Here is a 20,339-nt window from a genome sequence, read left to right on the forward strand (position 1 = left end):
CAGGTGTTGCTCAACCCATCTTATAATTAGAGTGCTGAAAATTATTTTTCACAAAGCCATCTTATTTTAACAACATCAACAGCTGTTTATTCCCTGGTGTGCTACAACAACTGTCACCATCCTAATATTTTTGGACATTTCTGTTTTCAATTGGCCATCTCCAATGTAAATTATAAACAGTGCAAATCAAGTTACTTTATTTTATCAAAAATTATTTGCTTAGAAATTCAAGTACGTATAATTTCAAATTAAAGTACTTAATTTTTCAGCAACATACAAGTGCAAATGTATTAACCAGCAGTAAATAAATTTTTGTGGCCATTTACCATTCAGGTCATGCCAATTTAACGTATTCTGCACCATCCTTATGGCCAGAGGTGAATTTCCTACCTGAATTCACAGAATGATGTCATTCCTTGCGCAATGCTCTATCAGGAGCACTGCAGGGGAATGTGCACCTCGTTGTCAGTGGGCTCTTGGATAACAGGGTCTTAATCCTGGCTGACCTTCAGAACAGAATGGGGTGCAAGCTGATGTTCGACTCCATGTTTCCAGTTAAACCATCCATTAGTTGCCGATCAAAACATTGAGGAAGATTGAGATATCAAGGTGAATGCAGAAGGCAAGCAAGAGATTAAGCACCAACTGCCTGCCTTTTGATAGCTGCTGGAGAAGGAGTCTGTGAGCGGCCTATCATAGTGTGGCTTGCTGCGGCTGGTGAGTAGGCCTCTCTGTCTCATGTGGTTTCCCTCTCTTTCATTGAATGTTGGTGATATCGTAGGATGGTATCCTGGTTCTGGGTTTATGGATTGGATTATAGCATTTATGGACTATGGACTTTTCCAGTCTTATGGTTTTTATATTTTGTATTTTTTTATCATCCATTCCTTTTCGTTATGAGGGGAGTGTTTTGTTAGTTTTTTGTGCAGGGGAGGGGTTGTTTTTTGGGGGTCAATAGTCCTGTTCTGTTTTGTGTGGGGGTGGGGGTTTGGGGGGGGGGGTGGTTGATGATCAGGATGCTGTTCTTTTTTGTACGGGGGGTTGATGTTTCTCTCTAAATTACTTTTATGCTCTTTCTTTCATGGTTATCTGGAGAAGTAAAAAATTGAGTTGTATATGGATGCATGCTTTGATAATAAACGAACCTTTGAATCTTTGAACTCCCCAACCTCTTTCAAGCTGTTTATTAGTCATGGTCACCTCTCACTGTTTCTGCCAGCCTCCCGTATGTCCCTTCCCCTGCTCCTAGCCACAATGCACTGTCCCAAATGCACTTCTGTCACGTCATTTCAAAAATGTTTCTGATCAAGATGCTAAGGTTTAGTATATGTGGAATACCTGGTAAGATGGGATTTCTTTTTGCACTAACATGATCAATTCTGTCTCAATCTTGACTATTATCTATAAAGTAAAACTCAAAAATATTGACTGACAAATGAGTTTAAGAATATATTTCCCTGTCCTTGTGAAGGAAATCACATACTCTAAAGCTCTTAAGTCAGAAGAAACAAATGCCACATTATTTTGAAACCAATTGTCTCTGCTATGCAGGAAACCGCCCTCACAAAACAAGCTTGTTTCCAGATAACAGCACTGAAATTAAAGTTCTATCTTCCTTAATATATGTATCTCTGCTCACTGATCAATACACTTTGTGCAGTAGAAATAACTGCAATTAAATGATTATTTCAATTGATTATAGTCTACAATCATTATTTATGCATCACAAATAAGCAACATTTCTGATTCTTTTATGCTTCTTTCATCAATTATTTTAAACCATAAGACCATAAGTAGAGGAGCAGAATTAGGCCATTTGGCCCATTGAATCAGGTCTGTCATTTCATCATGGCTGATCCAATTTTCCTCTCAGTCTCAATCTTCCGCCTTCTCCCCGTATCCCTTCATGCCCTGACCGATCAAGAATCTACCAACCTCTGCCCTAAATATACATAAAGACTTGCCCTCCACAGCTGCCTGTGGCAAGGAACCCCACAGATTTACCACTCTCTGGCTAAAGAAATTCCTCTTCATCTCCATTCTAAAAGGACACCTCTCTATTCTGAGGCCGTGTCCTTCGACTCTCCTACCAAAGGAAATATCCTCTCCACATCCACTCTATCAAGGCCTTTCACCCTTCAATAGGTTTCAATGAGGTCACCCCTCATTCTTCTGAATTCTGCCCATAGCCATCACTCTTCATATGACAAGTCATTCAGTCCTGGAATCATTTTCATGAATCTTCGGTTTCAGCACATCCTTTCTAAGATAAGGGGCCCAAACCTGCTCACAATGCTCCAAGTGAGGTCTCACCAGTGATTTATAAAGTTTCAACATTACATCCTTGCTTTTATATTCTAGTCCTCTTGAAATGAATGCTAACATTGCCTTCCTCACCAGAGACGGAAGCTGCAAATTAACCTTTAGGGAACCCTGCACAAGGACTTCCAAGTCCCTTTGCATCTTTTTTTTATATTTTCTCTCCATTTAGAAAATAATCAACACTTTCATTTCTTCTGCCACTAGTAAGAAAAGACTCCTTTTATTCCCACTCTTTGCCTCCTGCCAATCAGTCACTGCCTTATCCATGCACATCAACTGATTCTCCTTTGTCCATCCTGCTTGTTACTTCTTCAAAGATTTCCAACAGATTTGTCAGGCAAGATTTTCCCTTGAGGAAACCATGATGACTATGGCTTATTTTATCAGGTGCCTCTAAGTACCCTGAGACCTCAATCTTTAATAATTGACTTCAACATCGACCCAACCACTGAGGTCAGATTAATTGCCCGATAGTTTCCTTTCTTCTACTTCTCTCCCTTTTTGAAGAGTGGAATGACATTGGCAATTTTCTAGTGTTCCGGAACCATTCAAGATTCCAGTGATTCTTGAAAGATCATTACTAATGCCTACACGATCTCTTCAGCAATCACTTTCAGAACCCTGGGTGTACACCATCTGGTCCAGGTGACTTATCTACTGTCAGAGCTTCCCAAGAACCTTCTCTCTAGTTATGGTAACTTCACACACTTCATGACCCCTGACACCTGGAACTTCCACCATACTGCTGGCGTCTTCCACAGTGAGACTGATGCAAAATACTTATTCAGTTCATCTGTTAATTCATTGTCCCCTATTACTACCTCTTCAGCATCAGTTTCCAGCAGTTCAATGTCCACTCTCACCTCTCTTTTACACTTTATCTACCTGAAGAAACTTTTGAAATCCTCTTTAATATTATTGACTTTCAAATTCCATCTTTACCTTCTTAATGACTTTTTTAGTTGCCTTCTGTTGGTTTCTAAAAGCTTCCCAATCCTCTAACTTCCTAATAATCTTTGCTCTAATATATATCCTCTCTTTGGCTTTTATGTTGGTTTTGACTTCCCTTGTTCATCTTTCCTTTAGGATACTTCTTCCTCTTTGGAATGTATATATCCTGTGCCTTCCGAATTGCTTCCAGAGATATTTACTATTCTGTTTTGTGTTTTGCAAGATTCCTTCAGGTTACTGCTGCAATTGTTTAATTCAACTGTTTCACAAGGAAGCTACAGTTCAGAGTTAACTGCTACAGTGCCACATAAAAAGATGACCAATATTCACAATATCCAACACTGCAACATTCCAGAAGAAGTCACATATGTCAAAATTCATCTTATGACATGTTTTTAAATAGCACTTACAACAGAAAGTTGGGCCTAACCAATCTATGCTGGTGTCCTACTTCAGCCTCCTCAAACCCTTCATTTAGATTCTTACCTAAAAGTTAAAGTGCAATTTACTTATCTTTCATACCAAAATATATATCTCACATTTACACAAGTTAAATTAATTTATCAAGTTTAATTGTATGTCCACTCTGCAAATTTATTGCTGTCACTTTATTTTGTTGCCACTTTCCTTAGTTTTGAATGTCTCACCCAACTTGGTGACATCACAGATTTATAAATTGTGCTTATGATAATAACTTCTAAACAACAACAGTCCCAACACTAATCCTGTGAAATACTACTTCCCACTTTTTGTACTTTGAATTGATGCTCTTGCTCAGCATTCTGCCTTGTAGCAGTTGGCTAACCATTCTATTACTGGTCTTCTGACATTGCATGCTCTGACATTCAATAGTCTTTTATGCGTGACCTTACGGTGAGACATTTATATATTTTATTTATCAATGTATTTACTGCATTAACTTTAATTATCCAACTCAAGCAATTCAATCAAATTTGTCAAACAAGGGTTTTCCTTTTGAAATCTGTGTCGACTAATCATTATTTCCTATCTAGATGATCAATCAGAGAAAGCAGCTTATCTTAAATTGGAATATTCAACAATCACTCCAAAGGTGAGATGGAAGATGATGTGCTGTTCCTCTTGTTTACATTGGCCTTCACTGTGGCAGTAGAGGTAGCCTCAGACCTACAGTTCACAATTGGACTGAGATTAAGAATTATGGGGTAGACTCCAGAAAACTCAGGAATACCATTGTGGATTAGAACAGGTGCTCCCAAAATGATCACCCAATCCTCATTTGGTTTCTCCAACGTAGGGGAGGCCACATTATAAACAGTAAAGATCAGTACTCATATTCCTTAGCATCTGATCTTCTGAACCTATCTCTATTTAGCCTTTTGTTTTACACACCACTTCATGCACATCATTACCTCTATATATCTAATTAAACCACAGTTAGTGCATTATGAACAAATTTAGTCTTTGTATTATGAAAAGGAATGAGCAGGAACTGGGAAAGCAGGATAAAATATAGATGGAAGGATTATACTTATTTGGAAAATAATGAATAGCAAAGGCCTGGATTTTTCCTCCACTAAAACAAGAATGGGGTGAACTAGTAACCCTCTTTCAGTTGAACGGATCGTGGAGATCTGAATTCAGTTCCACAACATGAGATACTGTAAATACTAAATAAATCCAATGAGAGAAGTCCATACAAACCTTCCTTATTTACCTGGAGACTGCTAAAAATGTGAAGCTCCTTAAATCAAAGAGTGGTTTAGGTGGCTAGCATTAATACATTTATAGGGAACTAGATAAGTATATGACAGAGGAAAAAACAGGATTATATAATGATGAAATGCGGTGAAGATGGGTGGGAGAAACTGTGGAGCATAAACATTGCTGCAGATAAGTTGGTCCAAATGAGTTTTTGATGTGTTATGAAAAGTACATAATTGAAAATAATTTCTGCCTTTACCAATGGGTTTTACTGAAGGCCTAAAATTCCAAACAATCACAGGAAAAAAATAAAGACATTTCTTACATTAGTGACATAAGATACAAGTTTCCTAAAGAGTGCAGGAGAAAAGCACAGATATAGTCCAATACCTGAAGAAGTCAGTTATTTTGTTAAATTTCTTTTAAGTACATTTTGCTTAAGTTTAAAAAAAAGAACAAATACCTTTCCTGGAGCCTGATCCCATGCCAAGTAGTGAGACTCTGCGTTGTATACTCCAACATCCACAGCTTGTAAAACAGCATCATATTCAGAAATACTAGCAACACCAGGCTAAAGTAAACAAGATTGTTAAAATTATCATTCAGGACGAAACTAAGAATCCCATGGTATAGAAAAAGGACAATGTTCAGTGCTACATCTGTGTATTGATTGGTTGTAGTGCAAAGGTAAACAGATGAAATGGGAGAAATACAAAATCTACATTTGAATATCAGTTCCTCAAGTACTCTGAATAGCTTCAGCTATGTAATTTCATGTGTATCTGCTGCTTCATTTTCAATACTGAGTTTTTTAATCTTAATAGTTAATGTGTGTAAAAGAGATTTCAAAATCATACAATGTGTATAAAAGAGATTTCAAAATCATACAATGTGTATAAAAGAGATTTCAAAATCATACTTGCTAAATTTTATAGAAAACAATGATTCCTCAATATTTTAGACAAATGTTTTTTTTTGCCAAACATGCACCCAGCATTCGCCATCTCTGGCACTAAATCCTTTCCAGGAATATAATTTCATGGACATTTATGAGTCAAATATATATGTTCATGCATAAATCTGAATAGCTGAAATCTGGAAATGAATCAGAGATCTTTCTAATCTTTTTAACTAATATGCTCTCTTGATAAGTTATTGAGCTATTGGAGGAACCAAATCCTAATTGTTGATGATAAAATTAAATCCTGCAATTGCATTACAGCAAGTATATGAGATCATTATACAAACTCTAATTCTAGTTATCCTAAGTTCTCTCAATTTGGGAACCATTACTTCCTTTGGAAAATTGTGGAGTTCACTCTGCTACATAAAAAAAGGTAAGAGAGAAACTAGGAAAGAACTAACGGAATTACACATCAGTCGGGGAATCACTGCATTACTAAGGTTGACTGAAGACCTGGAAAATGTTCAGCTGAGCAGAAAACAAATCAGCCATGGATTTGTAAGGAAAGAGTATAACTGGTGAATTTCAATAAACTTTCTGAAGAGACAGAAATTAGAGGACAGATCAATGGGTGATTAGTTGTTTTCCACATGCCTCTCAGTTGGGGCCTCTACTATTCACCATATTTGCTGGTCATTTGAATGGTAGGACGGAAAGCCAGATATGATTGAATTCATACTGCAATTTGAAAGGAAGAAGCATAAGTCACATGTATCAGTATCACAATGGAATAAAGCGATTTACAGAGGCATGTGAGAGGAGTTTGCCCAGGAGAATTGGAGGAGGATACTGGTGAGGATGATGGCAGAGCAGAGATGGCTGAAGTTTCTGGGAATAGTGCACAAGGCGCAGGATAGATATGTCCCACAGAGGAAGAAATTCTCAAAAGCCAAGGGTAGGCAGTCGCAGCTGACAAAGGAAGTTATGGGCTGTATAAAAGCCAAGGAAAAAGGATATAAAGTAGCAAAAGTGAGTGGAAAGTTGGATGATTGGGAAGCTTTTAAAATCCAACAAAAGGCAAGTAAAAAAGCTATCAGAAGGGAAAAGATGCAATATGAGGACAGACTAGCCAATAACATAAAACAGGACACCAAAAGTTTTTTTCAGTTATATAAAGAGTAAAAGAGGGTGAGAGTTAATATTGGACCACTGGAAAATGATGCTGGTGAGGTATTAATGGAGGACAAGGAAATAGCAGGTGAACTTAATGGGTACTTTGCATCTGTCTTCACTGTGGAAGACACTAGCAGTGTGCCAGATGTCTGTGAGCGTCAGGGAGCAGGGGTGAATGTCATTGCTATTACAAAGGAAAAAGTGCTCGGCAAACTCAAAGGTCTCAAGGTGGATAAGTCACCGGGACTACATAGACTACATCCCAGAGTCCTGAGAGAGGTTGCTGAAGAGATAATGGATGCATTAGTCATGATCTTTCAGGAATCATTTGATTCTGGCATAGTCCTGGCGAACTGGAAGATTGCAAATCTTCCCACTCTTTAAGAAGGGAGGAAAGCAAAAGAAAGGAAATTTTAGGACAGCTAGCCTAACCTCAGTGGTTGGGAAAGTGTTGGAGTCTATTTATTATGGATGAGGTTTTGAGGTACTTGGAGACCAATGATAAAATAAGTCAAAGCCAGCATGGTTTCTGTAAAGGAACCATGACAAATCTGTTAAGATTCGAGGAAGTTACAAGCAGGGTGGACAAAGGAGAGGCAGTGGATGTAATTTACTTGGATTTTCAGAAGGCGTTTGATAAGGTGCCACTCATGAGGCCGCTTAACAAGATAAAATCCTACACGTTACAGGAAAGTTACTGGCATGGATAGCTGAATGGCTGACAGGCAAGAGGCAGTGAGGGGGAATAAAATGAGCCTTTTCTGGTTGGCTGCCGATGACTAGTGGTGTTCCTCAGGGGTCAGTACTGGGACCGCTACTTTTCACATTGTTTGTCAATGATTTGGATAATGGAATTGATAGCTTTGTGGTAAAGTTTGAGGATGATATGAAGATAGGTGGACAGGTATGTAATGCAATTGCAGCAGTACTTGGACAGATTGGAAGAATGGGCAAAAAAGTGGCAGATGGAATACGGTTTTGGGAAATGTATGATAATGCATTTTGGTAAAAGGAACAATAGTGCAGAGATGGGGAGAATAGTAAATGGGGAGAAGGTTCAAACATCAGAGGTGCAGAGGGACTTAGGAGTCCTCAAGCAAGACTCCCAGAAAGGTAACTTACAGGTTGATTCTGTGGTAAAGAAGGCAAATGCAATGTTGGCATTTATTTCAAGGAGAATAGAATATACAAACAAGGAGATAATTCTCAGCCTTTATAAGAGACTAGTTGGGCTGCACTTGGAGTATTGTCAACAGTTTTGGGTCCCATATCTTAGAAAAGATGTGTTGTCATTGGAGAGAGTCCAGAGGAGGTTCACGAGGATGAAGGGGTTAACATATGAGGAGCATTTGGCAACTTTGGGCCTGTACTCACTAGCATTTAGAAGAATGAGGGGGATCTCATTGAAATCTACCGAATGTTGAAAGGATTAGATAGGGCGGATATGGAGAGAATGTTTCTTATGGAGGGGGTATCCAGAACTACAGGGCACAGCCTCAAAATTGAGGGGTGACCTTTTAGAACAGAAGTAAGGAGGATTTCTTTTAGCCAGAGAGTAGTGAATCTGTGGAATGCTCTGCCACAGACTGTGGTGGAGGCCAAGTCCATTGGTATATTTAAAACAGAAGTTGATCGTTTCCTGATCGGTCAGAGCATCAAAGGATATGGCGAGAAGCCAGGTGTATGGGGTTAAGTGGGATCCGGTATCAGCCATGATGGAATGTCAGAGTAGACTTGATAGGCTGAATGGCCTAATTCTGCTCCTATGTCTTGTGGTCTTATCTCCAAGTTTGCCAATGACACCAGAGACAAACGGTATAATGAAAAGATAACAAACAAATGGACAACCCCTGTTACAAATGTTTTAAATAAAACATTAAGTGGAAGGTCTGCCATCTTGAACCTGAAAATAAAAGAGTAACTTTTAAATGATAAAAAGCAAGAAATAGTGACAATCCCCAGAAAATAATGGACAGTCACTCAAACTATTTAAAATTTATGGATAACAGCAGAAAGCAACATTCAGAGATTGTATGCTTTTCTATCCAGAGAACTAGAAAACAAGTGGCTTTCCAATGAGATGGGGTACAGTGAGCTGCTCAACACTCTAAACCTTAGGTAAGGAATAGGTGTAAATTTATGACTCTTATAAACCAAAAGTTAACAAGATGATTTTATTGAAGCTTTCAAGAAGAGAAGGAGATCTTAATGGAGTAGATAGAAACTATTTCTGCTGATCCTAGTTTGGTAGTAGTGACTGACATTAGAGGAAAGCCTGAAGTTAAGAAACAAAAATGGTAGCAAGAAGTTTTGATTTTCCTTTCAATGAATAGAAACTGGTATTTGGTCATGTTAATTTTAAGTGTTTGATGGCTTCTTGTCAACCAAAATTCTTAAGAAAATGAGGCAGAAGAGGGTAGCTTGAAATATGTCACTAGTAAACCGTGACCACACTCAAAGCCAAATCAGACATGTAGGTGTAAATAATATGACACTTTCCCTATATTCCTACTCTATGATGGCAAACAAACTTGCTTTAAATATTAACAGACACTTTTAACATTGTTTCAGCACTGAATTATTATTCATTTGCCACACTTCAATAGCAACTGCACTTCAAAGTATGATAGAGGCATTCAAGAGGCTCTTAGAAATGCAGATGAATGTGCAGGAAATGGAAAGATATTTTATTGCTTACCTGTCCTGGGCACTACATGCATTTTGAATTATATTTTATTAGCTTATTTATGGTAATATTTTGTTCTTTTGTGCTATGTGTGCTATATGGTTTGTGGGTGCACCGTAGTCCAGAGGAATGTTGTTTTATTTGGTTGTATATACTGTATGTACAGTCAAATGACAATAAACTTGAATTTGAACTTGATATGGAAATTTTTCAGGCAGAGGGGATTAGTTTGATTACTAATCAAATTACCAATGTAATTAGTTTGGTACAACATGGGCCTGTTTCTCTGCTGCACTATCTATGTAATCATTCAACATGAAGTGCTTTTTGAGAATTTTCTGGGAAATCTGTTAACACCTTACATAAATGTACCTTTCTCACTCTATATCTGCTCTACAACTGTAAGCAGGCAGAGAGGACCATGGTTATTTTCCTGTAGCTTTGGTTTCCAAGGTGCCTGGTTTGCACTGAGTGAGTTGGGTTGTTGTTAGAGGAAATTAGATGTGTTTCTTGTTCCTTATTCCATTGGAAATGTTCTGCAGCAAGTGGAGTACATTGAACAAGTCTAGTCCATTGAAACTTTTAGTCATAGCATACATACTATATGAATGGTAGAAAACTGGATAAGATATTGGAGGACAACTGCAAACCATCCAATGGTATGCCAACAATGAGGCCAAACTGATGGCATGAACATAGATTTCTCTAATTTCCACTAATTTCTCCCCCTTCCTCTTCTTCCATTCTCTACTCTGGCACCTCTCTTACCACTTCTCTTCTCATCTGCCTATCACTTTTCCCTGGCGCCCCTCCTCCATCTCATCAGGTTCCTCCTTCTTCATCTTCCTATCACTTATCATCTTCCAGCTTCTCACTTCATACCCAGTCTTCCACCCACCAGGCTTCACTTATCACCTTCTAGCTTGTACTCCTTCCCTTCCTCCCACCTTCTTATTCCGGCTTCTTTTCCAATCCTGATGAAGATTCTCGGTCTGAAATGTCAATTGTTTATTCCTTTCCAAAGATGCTGCCTGACCTTCTGAGTTTCTCCAGCATTTTGTATGTGTTACTCAAGAGCCTGAACTAGCTACTGAGGCTACAAATATAAACAAAATGCAAACCTTTAGTGTTTCTTCAAATTAAAAAAGTAAATTCTGCTGCACTTTTGAGTTTTTTCAAAACCATACTTGCAACTGAGATTTCAGAAAACAACTTGTATAAGTAACAATACTCTTTCAATCTGACTTTTAAATTGGATACAGGCTTCTTCTAAGCTGAAATTAATTCCAGAGAGTTTTAAGTGCTCTATCTGAACAAGTTAGAAGTAAGCCCCCTTTTTAAGCAAGTATCTCATAGAAAGCAGAACTTAAGAGACTGTGAAATAACTATAGTTGTACCTTAAACAGATCCTAAAGACAGCAGCAAACAGAAGAGGAAAATAGTGATCAGAAAGGAAAGTTCTATACATCACAGAGTGATTAGATAAATTACTGATGCTTGTTATCTCAAATGCAGAAGCTCATCTACATTATTTATTCACAACATGCCAATCGGAACATTCAATTCTTATAAGCAGTATTCCAGCTTATGATAGATAAGTCAAAATAAACCAATTTTATCATGAAAATTTGACGAAGTATAAAGATATACATAATTTAATGCATATAAGGGCTGTTGACTGCAAATAGCCCAGAAAACTCCATACTCTGTAAAATATATTTAGTCAAAGTTTGAAACTGTTTGAAACAGCTTTAACCCTTCAAGAAAAGAATACTAGCAGTTCATGCACTCCCCATGTTTATTATAGAAGATAACAATTATTCAATGTTAAGGAGTCCCAAACTTCCACAATATGGCCCACATTCATTGGAAATGAGGCTGTATTTTTGTAGCCCCACTCCAACCATTTCTCCCATGTTGGGCTGGCAACATACTGTTGAATTGTAGAATTGTTCATTAAAAAAATCCTGGAGCATTGTGACTCTACAGTTTTCAGTTGCTGCCTTTCTAGGCCATAGAAGATGTTTTGCAATATGAGAACATGAATTGCTAAAAATAAAAGGAAGCTAATATCAGTAAAAATTGGCTCTAAATTTGTCAGTTTGAAAAGAGAAAACAGCAATTTCCTGAAACTAATGGTATGATGATGCCAAGCTTCAGTTTTTGCAAGGCTAATGATGTAGCAGCAGAAATGGATCAGAAGCTTATGCCAACTTTGAAATTACAAAATTATTCACAAATTAAGACGAACAAGTGAATTAACTTTGTTATTGCCATAAATTATAAAGTTCAATGATTATGAATATATTCAAGGACATATATAAGTTGTTATATGTCCCTATTAAATTTCAAATCTGTATATTGCAGAATTTAATTATTCTTCACACAAAAGTAAAGGAACATTAGAAGATCCTTTTTCCACTGTTACACGTTCGTGTGATATTTACAAAACTCATTCACTCCCTACTGGTTATCTTTGTTTTATTATAAAACAGCTTTTATTACTGTTTTTAATCCAGCTATTCATCAAGACTACTTCAAAAGATCGCAGCCACAAATCACTCATAATTTGAATTTACGCCAAATTTCAGTCAAATATGAATGCATCGACCAAACACAATAATGAAATCTGGTTTGGTGTCTCTCATTCTACAAAGTTATAGGAAAAAGAAAATGAAAGCAATCGTATCAGTTTCAAGCATCCTGGCATTTTTTTGAAGATTTTGCTGCTTCACTCTCAATGCAAAGGAATGTTTTCCATCATGGAGATTGATCAAACTCTCAGCCCTTAAACTGTGCACACACACAAAGCTCATGTGCAATAAAATTTCATCTTTTTTATAACTGACAAAACATCATATTGTTTCCCAGTTTCTCTCTTTACTGCTTATGTGATCAATTTATGCTTTTTCTCATTAACTCAAATGCCTACTCACAATCTATTAGGATATAATTTCACCCCAGCAAAACCTTTGAGAATATTGAGGAAAGGCATATAGTTAATACCATTTCAACTCAAAGAAGCAGTGCTGTTTGGTAATCTGGAGCACTAGACTAGTGGTCCAGAGACAAGAGCTGAAATAGCATAAAACCAATTTAAATTCAATTTAATTAACATTCAATAAACATTAAGAATTAGCATCAATAATAGTGAACTTAGAACCATAGATTGTGATAGAGACTAATCTGGTTCGTGAAAAAAATCTACTTTCCTTGCTCAATTTGGTCCACATGTGACTCTACTCTCAGCATGGGTTGATCCTTAACTGCTCTTTGAAGCAGACCTGCAATCTCTTCAGTTCAAGAGAAATTAGGTATGGGCGGTAAATACTGACCGTACCAGCATTAAAGGAATGAATGCAGATCAAATAAAGTCAAGGGAATCTTTCCAAAATATGCTTCCAACAACTGAAAATTCCCTGGATGTATTTACCAAACAGTTTTATGGGCTTATATACACCCAAGGCATTCAGGAAATGGTATAATAAAATGATCAGCAAAAGCATCTCACAAGAATGTTACCTACACAAAGGTAATGATGAGCAATAACTTGGAAACACTGTAAAGCTGAATTCCTCCTGTAATTTCTTCAGGGATGTGTTTTGTCTGTGTGGAACCTGTCAAATTAGAAGCCAGAAAGTGATATTTTGGATACATCTATCAGACAATTTTTGAATTAAGACTGGAAACATCTTGTAATAACCTGACTAAATTGTCCTATATAATAACTCGGTTGAAAATCTAAATGCAGACACAAAGTGCAAAAATTTCATGAACAGCTCCCAGAGCTAAAATAACGGATCAAATCATACTGGAAAACATAAAAGCAACTATCCCCACTGCTATTAATGTGCAAAATGAACGCAAGGTCATTAGATAAATCTTGCTAATTAACTTGTATTGTTTGCCATTTTATTCACCCAAATGACATCTCACTTATTATTTTAAGAACTGATGTGTTAAATTTGTTAGGGCCTATAATCAATACTTTTAAGTAATTTTTTACTGTCATAATATTTACTTCTCTAATTCAGGCAGAAACTATCCTATTCCTGCAAGTAATATGTTGCTGTTAAGATAGTGAAAACTACAAGTTATTAATTTCTTCACATTTTTCTTCCTGAGTCCAATCTTCTTCAAAATTCTTTTTTCAAGATGTGAGTATTACTGGCTCAGCTTACATTTATGATCCACCCTGCTTAAGAAGAAGGTAGTACAATACAACAGCCCTTCTGGTGAAAATACATGTCCAAAGCTACTCCCTCTATGTCACTTGGACTCGAATTAATGCACACTAATTCAACCGCCTAATCCATTGTTTTTCTAAAACTTACACATCCTTAAATCTCCGAGGTCAAAATCAAAGAAAACCTACTAGCCTCACATCTAACACTATGTCGTCATCTGTTAGCATTGTTACCAAACTACCAAAGTTGGAGTTAAAGTGTGAGGAAAAAAAAGTTCAAAGCTGAGGAAAATAAATAATTGCAGCAAGGTTTGTTCCACAGAATTCTGTCTCCAGATGTTTTTGAGATAAAGAAATCCCTTTAAAATCTCATAGTAAGTATATAAAGTGAACAAATCATTTACAGAATTGGCAGACTTGACTTCGGATTAATAAATCTTTTGTTAATTTCTTTTAGATATATCAATGCTATATGCCCATTATTTATAGTTATTTAAAACTGTACATACTAAATTCTTATATTTTTACTATAAGAAGATTTTATTTGCATATATTTAGATGTAATTTATTAATAAAAAGTGAAAGACCATATTATGGAGATGATATGCAAATCATACAACCAGAAAGAATTCTGAAGTAATTAAGATGTTCCATTAATTATTTTGTGGCGATTGCTTCAAGCCAGAGGAGAAAAAATAAACAACTTGCTTGTCAAAGTGTCATCTGATGAAAGGCATTGATTGTGTGGATAGTCAGAGGCTTTTTCCCAGGGCTGAAATGGCTGCCACAAGAGGGCACAGGTTTAAGGTGCTTGGAAATAGGTACAGAGGAGATGTCAGGGGTAAGTTTTTTTACGCAGAGAATGGTGAGTGCGTGGAGTGGGCTGCCAGCAACGGTGGTGGAGGTGGATAGGGTCTTTTAAGAGACTTTTGGATAGGTACATGGAGCTTAGAAAAATAGAGGGCTATGGGTAACCCTAGTAATTTCTAAGTAGGGGCATATTCGGCACAACTTTGTGAGCTGAAGGGCCTGTTTCATGCTGTAGGTTTTCTATGTTTTTTTTCTATGTTTTCACTATGTTCATTCTAGGTGAGAAACTGTATGAAACACAATTCAAAACAAGTAAGGTACACCCAATTGATCAAGATGGTGACTCAACACCATCTTGCCAAGAGAAACTATAGACGGATAATAATGTTGTTAGCAACATCCAAATTCCAGAAATGAATGAATAAGTAAGAAATAATAAATGCCATTTTTTGTATACTTGCATTTGGGAAAAATGCAAATCCTTTCAGATTTCATTAGTTGTACAATGATTCATGAGGCTACAAAAAATAAAAGGGACTTGAGACTCATTTTCTAGATTTCCTTTTTACCTGCCACATGTTTAATCCTCTGGCCCACCTCTTCGTCAGTTGGTGTGGTAACAGGGCTGGCGGTTTCATCGAGGTGCTGGCCTCGCACATGAATGTGAGGTCGTTTTCTCCGCCGAATTGTGGATGATTTGTTGTTTTTATCTTTTGGAGATTGCCTGTGCAGTTCAGCAGCATATTGTTTCTCTATTTTTGCAAGCTCAATATCTGTAGTAAAAACAAATAACAAATTTTTTCAACCCACAGTAAATTAAAGAAAATGGTGGCATTTTAATCAAATATTAGGCAAAATCTTGCTGCTCACTATCTGCCAGCTCCACTGAGAAATCCTGGTGAGTGGTATTTCTCCACCTCTCAAGCACTGGATTCAATTAAGTTCAGGTACAGAGCTTAGAAATTCCAAGATGAGGGGCTGAATACACCTCATATTCATCCCCTCAGCGATAAAACAGCCATGGTTGGTGAATGTTCCCCAAACCCATTCTCTTACTTCAATTAGAAAGAGGCAATTTTATTCTGTTGAATGTTAAGGAGAAATTTAAGGTGGAGGGATATATGGGAGGCAGGGTTTAAGGGTCGGCACAACATTGTGGGCCGAATGGCCTGTACTGCGCTGTATTGTTCTTTGTTCTACCACTTAAATACATTTAAAGCAAATTTATTACTTTTAAAAAAAACCTTCAAAATTACTTAACCCTTTTGAACTGTTTTTTTTAAAACTGTTTTTGATTACAAAAGACAGTTCAATTTCCTCAATAGAAGGGAGCTGTCAAAAGGTTGGGGTTAATGCCTCAGAATCTACGTCCTAAAGTCTACTTGTAAATACTAGCATATTCCAGATGGCCCATTTCTTTTATGATGAGCTGTATCATTAATTACTGTCTATTAATTGGATTTTTAAAAAAAAATCAAATTCTGGAAAGCTGAAATGAGAACAGCATTGGCTGGAAATGCTCTATTCAGGCAGCATGTCTTGAAAGACAACAGAGATAAGGTTTCAAGTTGAATTATCTTATTGACTTAGTTGTCTGTAACCGCAACAATAATTTCATATTCCAAGTTTCCTTAAGACACAGAGGGCACTTGGTCCACTAAGCATATGCTAATGGCCACAGTATTCCTTTCAGTTCCATTCTCCTACGAAGTTGTCTGTAACCTATTCACTCTTACACACCCATCATAAGAATATAAGAAATAGGAGCAGGAGTAGGCCATTCGGCCCATCGAGCCTGCCCCGCCATTCAATAAGATCATATAACCATATAACATATAACCATATAACAATTACAGCACGGAAACAGGCCATCTCGGCCCTTCTAGTCCGTGCCGAACGCTTACTGTCACCTAGTCCCACCGACCTGCACTCAGCCCATAACCCTCCATTCCTTTCCTGTCTATATACCTATCCAATTTTACTTTAAATGACAATACCGAACCTGCCTCTACCACTTCTACTGGAAGCTCATTCCACACATCTACCACTCTCTGAGTAAAGAAATTCCCCTTCGTGTTACCCTTAAACTTTCCCCCCCTAACTCTCAAATCATGTCCTCTTGTTTGAATCTCCCCTACTCTCAATGGAAAAAGCCTATCCACGTCAACTCGATCTATCCCCCTCAATATTTTAAATACCTCTATCAAGTCCCCCCTCAACCTTCTACGCTCCAAAGAATAAAGACCTAACTTGTTCAGCCTTTCCCTGTAACTTAGGTGCTGAAACCCAGGTAACATTCTAGTAAATCTTCTCTGTACTCTCTCTATTTTGTTGACATCTTTCCTATAATTCGGTGACCAGAACTGTACACAATACTCCAAATACTCCATGGCTGATCTGTCCATAAACTCAGCTCCATCTACCTGCCTTTTCCCCATAACCCTTAATTCCTTTACTATGTAAAAACCTATCTAACTATTTCTTAAATATATTTAGTGAGGAAGCCTCAACTGCTTCCCTGGGCAGAGAATTCCACAGATTCACCACTCTCTAGGAAAAACAGTTTCTCCTCATCTCTGTCCTAAATCTTCTCCCCTGAATCTTGAAGCAATGTCCCCTTGTTCTAGTCTCACCTACCAATGGAAACAACTTTCCTACTTCTATCTTATCTATCCCTTTCAAAATTTTGAATGTTTCTATAAGATCCCCTCTCATTCTTCTGAAGTCCAGAGAGTATAGTCCCAGACGATTCAATCTCTCCTCATAGGTTAACCCCTTCATCCCTGGAATCAACCTGGTGAACCTCTTCTGCACTGCCTCCAAAGCCAGTATATCCTTCCTCAAGGATGGAGACCAGAACTGCACACAGGACTCCAGGTGCAGCCTCACCAGTACCCTGTATAGTTGCAGTATGACCTCCCTGCTCTTGAATTCAATCCTTCTAGCAATGAAGGCCAACATTCCGTTTGACTTCTTAATAACCTGCTGTACCTGCAAGCCAACTTTTTGCGATTCATGAACAAGCACTCCCAAGTCCCTCTACACAACAGCATGCTGCAATCTTTTACCATTTAAATAATAATCTGCTCTTCTATTATTCCTTCCAAAGTGGATGATCTCGCATTTACCAACATTGTATTCCATCTGCCAGACCTTGGCCCACTCACTTAACCTATCTATATCCCTCTGCAGACTCTCCACATCCTCTGTACAATTTGCTTTTCCACTCAGTTTAGTGTCATCAGCAAATTTTGCTACGCTACACTCAGTCCCCTCTTCCAAATCATCAATGTAAATGGTAAACAGCTGCGGGCCCAGCAGCGACCCCTGCGGCACCCCACTCACCACTGACTGCCAACCAGAGACACACCCATTTATACCAACTCTCTGCTTTCTATTGGTTAACCAATCCACTATCCGTGTCAATACACTTCCTCCGACTCCATGCATCCGTTTCTTATTTATAAGTCTCTGGTGTGGCACCTTATCGAACGTCTTCTGGAAATCCAAGTGTACGACATCAACCCTCCGTGATGCTCCTGCCACCCACCTACAGTAAAGGTAATTCAGAGTAACCAATTAAACTTCAAGTCTAATTGGTTTTGGTACATGGGAGGAAACTAGAGCACTGAGAGGAAACCCAAGCAGTCATACGGAAAACATGCAAACTTTACATAGAGAGCACTGAAAGCCAGGACTAAACACAGGTCACTACAGTTTTGTGTAGATATTCACAGGTAAAATTAAAGTACATAGTAAGTATCGTCAACTTCCATTTCAATACAACTGTCAGGGCAACACTGATAGAATACTTGTCAATACTTAGCATTCAGGACCAGGCTACTAAATGTTAACCAGAAGTGACACTGCAATAGCAGAAAAATTAATTATTCCAATTGTTCATTTCTGTTCAAAGAATGCTTCTTTCCAAGAACAAAGCTTTCTCTCTTAGTGTTTGCTGATGCTAATCTTGATGCTCACCTTGGTTTTAAAGGGATTTTGTAAAGTTCCTGCACTTGATTAACAGTTAGCATTCTTCAAAGGAAACTACACTCAGATATGGTGCAGGATGCAGATTGGCTGTATTGGCCTAAGTGGTGACGCCAACACTAACTATGAGAATTATAAGCCAAATAGATGATCAAATCTGGCAAGTTGCCTAATACTGTATTCTGGCAATAAAACTGGAACGAAAATTATAAAGTCAAAAGACTGCTGGACACCTGAAACAAAATCAAAGCTGCTGGAAATGTACAGCAGGGTCAAGCAGCAACTGTGGGGTGAGAAAATAAGCTCAGCATTTATTGGCTTTTTGGGTTGATAACCTGTCATCAAAAATGAAATTTAAATATTCCTCACCTAAATGTCTGAAGTAGTCATCTAAACCACTCCAAAAATTTTTCTCAATGAACGATTTCACCAAGCCCCAAGGCTGTTTCCTATACTTCAGTTCTGTTGATATCCTGCATACAAGAAGTTTACAGTTATTCATTAAAAAATACATGTACAATTGTTATTTTGCAAAACCGTACTTTTCTTCGTTTACAAAAGCAATCTCATGACAAAAATGTGATAAGTTATTTACCTGACTAAATTACCTAAGGTCTGCATGAATTAATTGGATCTTACCATTGCTAAAGTGCAATAAGTTTGTTTGTTCTCTTGCCCATTAACATAAATCAAATTTGTAATCGGATGATAAACTGGTCCAACAATTATTTGAAGAAAACTGTCAATGCTTTAAAACTACAATCTTCCATTTGTCTTTAGATGTACAAGTAGCTGGTGATCATATTGGGATCTTGACAGCAACATTTTTGAATGCCTTTCTGCCTTCTCAGCATTTAATGTTCCTAGCAGAGCATCTCAGAGTATATTCTCAGTTTTATATGTAGCCATGGAAGGTATCAGGATTACTGGAGAAGGAAGGAGCAGTGTTGCTCATCGAACAAATTGTACCATTCAATTAGATCAAGGCTGATCTGTACCTTAATTCCAGTTACTCACATTGTTTCCATAATCACTAATAGCTAGGATTCATGAAAAATCTATAAATCTCAGTTCTGAAATTGAGAGAACTGCAGAGAGTTCCAAGTATCTACTAGTTTTGTGAATAAGAAGCAATTACTTTACATGTGATGGACAGCAAAAAGTATCTTGCAAAGTTATTATTGAGGGATACCTTTCAGACCCAGGATTAATGAGAAAGTCAGTAAAAAAAAACTCACATGTTTACTATTTCCTGTCCTAGAACATTTGAAAAATACTAATATATCTTCTGTATTACAAACAAGAGAAAATCTGCAGATGCTGACAATCCAAGCAAAACCCACAAAATGCTGGAGGAACTTAACAGGCCAGGCAGCATCTAAGGAAAGGAGTACAGTCGATGTTTCGGGTTGAGACCCTTTATCAGGACTGGACAAAAAAGATGAGGAGACAGAGTTAGAACGTGTGGGGGGGGGGGGGGGGAGAGGAGGAAGAAACACAAGGAGATAGGTGATACTGGGAGGGGGAGGGGTGAAGTAAAGAGCTAGGAAGTTGATTGGTGAAAGAGATACAGGGCTGGAGAAGGGGAAATCTAATAGTAGAGGACAGAAAGCCATGGAAGAAAGAAAAGGAGG

General features: G+C 37.7%; 1 protein-coding gene across 2 annotated transcripts in view; it reads right to left on the reverse strand.

Annotated features, from left to right (window-relative positions):
* The window catches only part of LOC140716830 (protein Aster-B-like), a 440,998-nt gene that overhangs the window by 29,008 nt on the left and 391,651 nt on the right, over positions 1 to 20,339 (reverse strand). For both annotated transcript variants that reach the window (XM_073029779.1, XM_073029780.1), the window contains 4 exons: positions 19,075 to 19,178; positions 15,285 to 15,488; positions 13,246 to 13,336; positions 5,420 to 5,527 (listed from right to left, as the gene is read on the reverse strand). In XM_073029779.1, coding sequence (XP_072885880.1) covers positions 5,420 to 5,527; positions 13,246 to 13,336; positions 15,285 to 15,488; positions 19,075 to 19,178 — 507 coding nt within the window. The remainder of the gene's footprint in view (positions 1 to 5,419; positions 5,528 to 13,245; positions 13,337 to 15,284; positions 15,489 to 19,074; positions 19,179 to 20,339) is intronic.

The sequence above is a fragment of the Hemitrygon akajei genome, chromosome 26 (genome assembly GCF_048418815.1).
Source record: "Hemitrygon akajei chromosome 26, sHemAka1.3, whole genome shotgun sequence".
Classification (NCBI taxonomy): domain Eukaryota; kingdom Metazoa; phylum Chordata; class Chondrichthyes; order Myliobatiformes; family Dasyatidae; genus Hemitrygon; species Hemitrygon akajei.